Source organism: Carcharodon carcharias, chromosome 7 (assembly GCF_017639515.1).
Source record: "Carcharodon carcharias isolate sCarCar2 chromosome 7, sCarCar2.pri, whole genome shotgun sequence".
Classification (NCBI taxonomy): Eukaryota; Metazoa; Chordata; class Chondrichthyes; order Lamniformes; family Lamnidae; genus Carcharodon; species Carcharodon carcharias.
The window spans coordinates 123,178,211-123,186,254 of record NC_054473.1 but is presented as its reverse complement, the minus strand read 5'-3'; the positions used below and the strand labels follow the sequence as shown (position 1 = coordinate 123,186,254).

Here is an 8,044-nt window from a genome sequence, read left to right as displayed (position 1 = left end):
CTCAATGCAAATTGAAGGATCTGAGAATTAGGCAGAGAGCGAACATCAGCCATGGCCTCAATGACTGGCAGAGCAGGTACATGAGATGTTTGGTCTACTCCTCATATTTATGTTCCTTTGTTTCTAAGTATTTTCAGCAAGGACATTGGTCCCAGTTCTGTAGAAGTGTAACTCATCTACCTTGAACAAGTCACTCCTACCTCAGAACTGGCTCCAATGCCCCAGAAATCTGTAGGCCTCCCTCCTGCACTATTTTTACAGCCACACATTAAACTATAGTATCTTGCCAGTCTTATCTTACTATTCCTATACTCACTCACATGCAATACTGGGGATTATTACCTTTGAGGTCCTTCTTTTTAACTTCCTGCCAAGTTTCTGAAACTCTGACTGCAAGCCCTCAACTCTTTTTCTTCTTATATCATTGGTTCCCACAAGGACCACTACTTCAGGCTGTTCCTTTTGAAATGCTCTCCATTATTCTGGTACCAGGAAGCAACACACCATGTGGTATGCATATTGGTGGTTGCAGGAATGCGTGTCCATCTCCCTATGACTACTGCACTTTGCTGTGCCCCTGTGTAGTCATGTACCCTAATCTGCCATGGATATGCTATAGACTGCAATTCCCTGAGGCGTTGTCACTCTCTCTGGTATTTAGTGCTGAAAACCGGTTTGTTTGTGACACACTCAAGTGATTCCTGCACTGCCAGCTTCTTTCTACCCTGCCAGGTGGCCCCTTACTTACTATTGACCTGAACACCATCTAGCGGCAGGGTGACCACCTCCTGGGACACAAATGCCAGGAAGTTCCCAGCCTCCCATATGATTTGCAGTGACTCCAGCACTGCTTAAACTCAGAAGTCCTGAACTTTGAGGCATTTCCTGCACATGTGCTTATCTAGGACACACAAAGTGTTCCCACACAATGCAGGATTTGCAGGCAACAGGTCTCAGTTGTCTCGTCAATTTGCTTAAAAAATCCTTTTAGATCTAATTAACTGCTCTGATTATTTATATATTTATTGCTGCCCCATTGGTTTACAAGACTTGGCACCTCCTTCCTCCTCTACATCAAATTCTTGTTGCCACTCTATCGCAGATACTCCCATCTCTTTGTCTATTAGCAGATCTCGTATAAATGGCTTCAGCAATAGAAAGTCTGCTACATTCGATAACATTAAAACCAACAAGGCGGCTGAGAGATTTGATAGAGTGGTCATGAGTGGTCTGAACAGAACAGGTTGGGAAGGACTGATCCTACTCGAGAAAGGATCAAGAACGAGAGAGCCTGGTTTTACAGTAATTGAAGCAAAATGAGAAAAAATGATTTTTTTTTCATACAGTGAGTGATTAAGGTCTGGAAATACACTGCCTGAGAGTGTGGTGTAGGCAAGTTCATTTGAGGCATTTAAAAGGGAATTAGACGCTTATCTGTAAAGGAAGAATGTGCCAGGATTATGGGGAGAGAGTGGGAGAATGGCACTAAGAGAATTGCTCAGAGAGCTGACGCAGACACGATGGGCCAAATGGCCTATTTCTGTGCTGTAACAATTCTGTGAAGGTTTGACTACAGCTCAGTTTTTGCAAGGAAACCAAATCCACTTTGTTAACACAGGGTCATGTGTGACATTCCAATTTTCAAACAGCTTCTTTATAGCATTATGCAGTTAGGACATTTGAAAGTGCTGAAATGCAGTTATTCTGGTGTTTGCAGTAGCTATCTGCAGACAGATACAATCTATTAAGGGTGTCTTTAATGGAAATCAGCTTTCTAAAATGTCACAGAACCTCAAGAGCAATCCACTCAGCCAATGGAACTATCTGGTACTTCATCCATCTATCTGTCAAGGTTAATAGCCCTGGTGACAGCATTTGTTCTTGTCCTGCACTTTGCTGCCCTCTTCAGCTATTTTAAGGAAATTCACTCTTAGTGCAAAAGCGTCGTAGATTTGCACCAAACGCGGTAGTGGTCAGCTCCAATGGCGGGTTTTCACGCCATATTGTCCCAAACCTGCTGCATTAGTTATGCATTCCTGGAAAACGCACCATTTCAATGGCCGGCGGTCTCTCATTTGCCCACCATGCCATCGCCTCGTCACTTCATCACGCAGGCACCATATTTAAAGTTCAGAAGCGCGCACACATCTCAGTGCTGCCAGTCCAGGACTACTGCAGGGAAGATGTCCACGAAAGGCAAAAAGACTGCAGCCCCCAGGTTTAGTGATGGATCACTGGAACGCCTTTGGAGGCCTGCCGCGATGTCCTCTACCTCCGCTTTGGCCGCAGGATGTGCAGCAGTGTGACCAACCTGACTTGGGAGGTAGTGGCAGGAGTGATCAGTGCCAATGCTGCACAGAAGAAGTTGGCAATCCAATGCAGATGGAAGATGAATGATCTCATCCATGCAGCCAGGGTACGGCAACCATTTCATCACTCTAAACTCACACACTCAAGCCCATCACACATTCACTGGCAACTCACTCACTGCCAGCTCAAGGGACGTCACCACCCATTCTCACACATACCCTCGTCCATCTGGCCTCATTTTTCCTGGAGACTGCCTCCTCAGCCCTCTATCTTGAGGCCACTTGCACAGATCAACAATGTGCCCCCATACACACCCTGAGTTACTCTCCTTCCCCAGTACAGCCCTCGCCCTGCAGCCTCTTCCCTTGCCTGAGGCCACTTCTCCCCGTTTGCCAAGCAAGCCCTAGCCCTGCAGCCATTGAAAAGCCACCTACATAAGGCTAAAAAGGCCTAAAAGTGATGTGGCGCTGTCTGTGAAGCCGGGCGCTGACGACTGCAAGTGCGGCCTGAAGCAAGGTCGGCAAACAAACCTTGATGCCCCAGGCAAAGTGCAGCCCGCCAGGTGCGCTTCGTTTATGGCATGCTTTCCCACCAACATGGGTGGATGATCCAGCCTTTTCAAGTGCTGAATGACATACTAGCTTTCATTTTGGAGCAACAGGGAGGAGCTCATTATCTTCAACATGAACTTCCATTATTCTGGCAAAGGGGTATAGAAATTCGAGCAACACATGATGTACGAGCACAATCCTTGTTGAAGTAAGGCATTGTTAACTGCCCATTAAAAAAATGAGTTAAAAAGTTCAATGTCACCAACAGTAATGACTACCAGTGAACTTTGTCCTTTGGATTATTCTTTTCACTTGATCACTATGATGAATACTGGTCCAATGGTGTAAAATGAAATACTACATATGGCATGCTGCAACAGCCAGGTATAGCCCAGTAACACCAAAGCAGAAGCTGGTGAGCTGTAACTTGTGCCCCAAACCTTTCAGTCAATTGGGTACTATTAGGAACCAGATTCTGTGGTAACTGCTCTCCCCTTCCAAGCCCAATCTCTACTTTTCTTTCTAGCAGTACATGAAAGAAAAGAGTTTGCGTTTAGAAAGGGATTTTCACAATTTCAAGATGTCTCAAAGCAACTTACATTTATATAGCGCCTTTAATGTAATAAAACATCCCAAGGCACTTTACAGGAGCAAAATAAAACAAAATACATCATCCAGCCACAGGAGATGATGTTAGAACATTAGGTTAGGTTAAGCACTTTTGAAGTATGCAGTCACTGTTGTAACCTGGGAAGGTGTACAACAAACGTGAGGATGTGGTACTGCCAAAAGTGAAAGACTTGCTCTATAGTGGCACACTGAATAAGAACAAATTGTTAATGTATGATACATGTGAAACTCAAGTCCAGTAACAATGATTTCATTTACGGCTTGCTCTGTTGATCTATTTATCATCACCCAGGTGGACGACACCCAGCGAAACAAACCGTTGTTTAGGAATGCCCAAACCAAGCCTCCAACATATCTACCCATGTAGAATATTTTGCCAATGCACACTTTCCCAACACACACTACTTACTTAAGCCCAGTGAGAGTAGATGGAGATTAGTAGATCCAAGGTTTGAGGACCCTGAACTGTGCAGGGCTGCTGTTGGATTTTAACCTGCTAAACTACAGAGCTATGCTACTTGTATGAAGAGCAGTTTCCACATATCAGTCCTAAATTTGCCTTTTACTAGTTTGAACCTGTAATCTCTCATCCTGCTCTAACAGCACTCTTAAGCAACTGAACATGGTGGAGGGAGGAGCAAGATGCAGCATCACATCATGAAAAACTATAAATGCACAGGTTCATAACTATAAGTGCCACTGGATGACAGCCTTACCTCCAATCAGGTCCGACATCTTTGACAAAATTCAGAAGTCAGAGCTTTAACCCATGGACAAGGACACTCACTTTAAAGTTTCCCCAAAGTGTGAGCCATTAACAGTTCAAGCAGCCAGTTAATCAAGTTTTTGTACCCATCATTATGGGGTCAAGTAACTTATCAGTTTATGTAATGCACAGCCTATGGTCAAACCCGGTACACAGGATACACAATATGGATCAATACAAGTATCCCTATTGGTTTCAAAAACAGAACTGTTACATTTTATAACCAGATATTAAATGAAGTGAGGATTTTTGATAAAGCCTAATAAGGAAATGACTTTCATATTACAATGAGGCATTAATGAAGTTTTCAGAAACCTCAGCTGAAGCACTAATACACCACACCATAGAGTTACAACTGTATGCAGTGGTAACGTCATGGGCCCAGTGCACTGGGGCACGTGGAGATCGATGGCAGAGAACTTATAAACGATTTATAACATTTGCAAATAGGATTGCATGTATGTAACGACAATAACAAAATTGCTGAGAAATGCAAGGGACTTTTTCCCCCTTGTGACCCTGGGTATTGAGGGCACAAACAGTTCCACCCTCTCCCCATTGCTTGCTTGTGTTTCTCCAAATGGAGTATTTCCTATTTTTATTTTAGGATTTACAGTCTATAAAACGACTTAAAAAGGTACAATCACCTTGTAAGAAAAATGTTTTCCATGATGAATGCAAGAATACGTGCTAATGGGCTGAGTGGGAAATTGCCTGATTTTGTTTGAAAGTGACGGGAGAATTTATTTAACAGAGAGGATATCACAGATTGTAGGATACGAACTTAGTTACCAAGAGCTCCAAGTCACAAGCCCTTTAAGAGGCTGCGCTCCACCTCCTATCCCCTCCCCTCCGGATGTGTGAACTGCAAAATTTCAATCCAGAGCATCAAATTCAGCTTCAATCAGCAAACTCCCCGAGGCCAAGGGACGGTGCCTACAGCTTTAAAAAAGCCGCATTCGTACAGGATTCAGCGGGCTAAGACCCGGGGTGGGGGAAGGCGACAGGGCTCGGTGCAGGGGGAGGGGAGGGAGAGGAGAGGGGGGGGGGGGAGAGACAGGGCCCGGTTCGGGTGGGGGAAGAGTTGGGGAGACAGGGCCCGGGGGCGGGGGCGAGAGAGACAGAGGCCCGGGTGGGGGAAACTGCGGAGGCAGAAATGTTGGCAAAGCGTCGGAAATGCCCATCCCAGAGGGAGGATATCTTGTGTATTTATGGCATCTTTAATCCTCTGAGTACAAAGCGGCCGCGGAGAGTCTCCCATTGGAAACGGGGCCTACAGCTGGCTGTCCAGGGGATCATTTAAAGCCGGACACCACTGGCCCTGATCGGGTGCATCTTCATCACCAGTTCCCCCCTCTCCAGCACCACTCTCCAACATTAGTTCCGGGCAGCAAAATCAAACCTCCCAATTTAATAACAAAGCGTTGCAGCGCTAGGACTGATACGCGGCACCGTCGCTGTATTTCCTTTCGTGTTGAAAACTCCTGCGGAGAAACCAAATTCTGTCCAAAAGTAAAAAAACAAAAGCAGCTGATGGAAGAGTCGGTGAGGCGCAGGCGCAGTTAATGTTTCCGGGAGTAGGCGGAGCCGACAGGAGGGGGCGGGACCTGCCCCGAGGGTGGGCGGGGCTATGCTGCCCGTTGCTGTTTCCGTTCTTACGCCGAAAATTTGTGCGAGTAAGGTGGGGGCGGTGGACGCAGCTAGCGGTTGGTGTGAGGTGGCGGGCCCGGGTCTGGGTGGAGCCGCCTTCCAGCGGACAAGCTGCTCCGCTCTGTTGGGGCCGCTGCGCCCGGGAATTTCCTGATGTTACGCCGCTGTTGCACCCTGGGAAACTTCCGGGGCTCACGTGACCTCAGGCGGAAGTGAGGCAATTGGGAAGCTTTGAGGAGTTCCCCCCCCCTCCCCCTCCCAAACTTTGCTGCTTTCTGGCTCCACCAGGGGCAAATTCCCAAGCCCATCTTTGGACAGTTTTTGCTCACTGAGACTTTGCACTTGACCATCCCTCCTTTTGGTGCTGCAGTCTCATATCCCTCCCTCTCACCTTACATCCTTACATTGTGCAACCCATTCCCACCAACCTCTATCCTAGCCGGGCATCCAGCAACTGGAGGGACGGCATGGCATTCCCCATGGGCATACCTCTCTATACCATCATTGTGGAAGATGAGGAAGAGGAGGAGCAGCAGCGTATGGAGGCGAAGAGAATAAGGCAGCATGGAAAAAGACACCACCCAACGAGGTACTACCCTCCTCAGCGTATATACAGGCAGCGCAGGTCCTTTGAGGACCTCTCGGAGGATCTCTGTGTTCGAAGGGTGCGATTGTCCAAGGGTGCCATTGCACATCTGTGCGAGCTCCTTCGTGAAGATCTTCAGCCGCACTCTACTGCCAGGACAGCCTTGTCCGTTGAAATGAAAGTGACCACTGCCCTGAATTTTTTCGGCACTGGATCCTTTCAAGGTGCCACGGGGAACATGTGCAATATCAGCCAAGGAGCGGTGAGGGCAGCCATTCAACAGGTCACAGATGTGCTCTTCAACAAGGCTCCAGGGTTCATCAACTTTGGCATCATGCCTAGGCAGCAGCGGGAACGAGCAAAGGAGTTCTGTTACATTGCAGGGTTCCCCAAGGTTCAGGGTGCCATAGGTGGCACCCATGTGGCACTGAAGGCACCAGCAGAACAACCACTTATATTTGTAAACAGGAAGGGGTTCCACTCGCTAAATGTTCAGATTGTCTGCGATGCCCATCAGAAGATCCTGTATGTAAATGCCAAGCATGCTGGCAGCTGTCACGACGCTGTCATTGTACAGCACTCAACACTCCCTGACCTCTTCCATGAGGATAATCATGTCCAAGGGTGGCTCCTCGGAGACCAAGCATATGCATTGCAAACGTGGCTCATGCCACCACTGAGCCAACCAAAAACGCAGGCGGAGGATGCATACAACAAAGCTCAGGCAGCAACACGAGCCGTGGTGGAGAGGACCATAAGACTGTTAAAAAGCAGGTTTCGCTGCCTGGACCGATCCAGTGGAGCTCTGCAGTACACGCCGCAGAGGGTGGCGAGGATCGTCATAGCATGCTGCGTGCTACACAATTTTGCACTGCAGGAAGGCCACCTGTTCAACATAGATGATGAGGAGCCACTGCTACCTGAGGAAAGAGAGTTGCAGGCCCCAGCGTTTGAGGAAGATGAACAGTTGGAGGATTCATCCCTGATTGCTGCAAGAGCTATCCAAAATCAGATTGTGCAGGAGGAGTTCAGCCATTGATGACGTAGCATTTCACTCCTTCTGTGCCAAATACCAAGAAAGCGATCTTCCTTGAAACCACTACCGACCTTAGTACATGACTGCTGAGCAGCCCTTGATGCCCAAACAGCACTGTGACAATATTTATCATCGGAGTATAAATTGTTCTTGCCAGCTGAATGTTCCCATTCCTGAATGACTTTAATATTCATGAGTAACCAAGCACTAGATCAGTGCAAAATGTACAGTAATAAAAACATGTTTTACAGTTGAAGCAAACGAATATTGTACTCCTTATTTACAGCGTGATTCATCTTGGTGATCAGGTGTCACTCTGATCTCACTCATTGGTTACTACTTCTGTGTACCACCTGAGGGCCAGGCTGGCAGATGATGGGTGGCACCATATGCTGTACAGAAGGGGCCGTGGGACTGAGGTGGCTCAGCCATGGTGGCTGGGTCTCAATGAGGAGCCGCTGCTGGCTGTTTCACTGGAGGGAGCTCCTGCGCAGCTTGGTCTTGCCTGCCATTAT

The 8,044-nt window shown here is 47.5% G+C and overlaps 1 protein-coding gene across 1 annotated transcript; it reads left to right on the top strand.

The window, feature by feature from the left end:
- Positions 1–5,380: 5,380 nt before the first annotated feature.
- LOC121279620 (putative nuclease HARBI1) lies at positions 5,381–7,779 on the top strand. Its single transcript, XM_041190788.1, has one exon. It carries the CDS (start codon positions 6,375–6,377, stop codon positions 7,530–7,532), a length of 1,158 nt encoding a protein of 385 aa, XP_041046722.1. The 5' UTR covers positions 5,381–6,374; the 3' UTR covers positions 7,533–7,779.
- Positions 7,780–8,044: the final 265 nt, after the last annotated feature.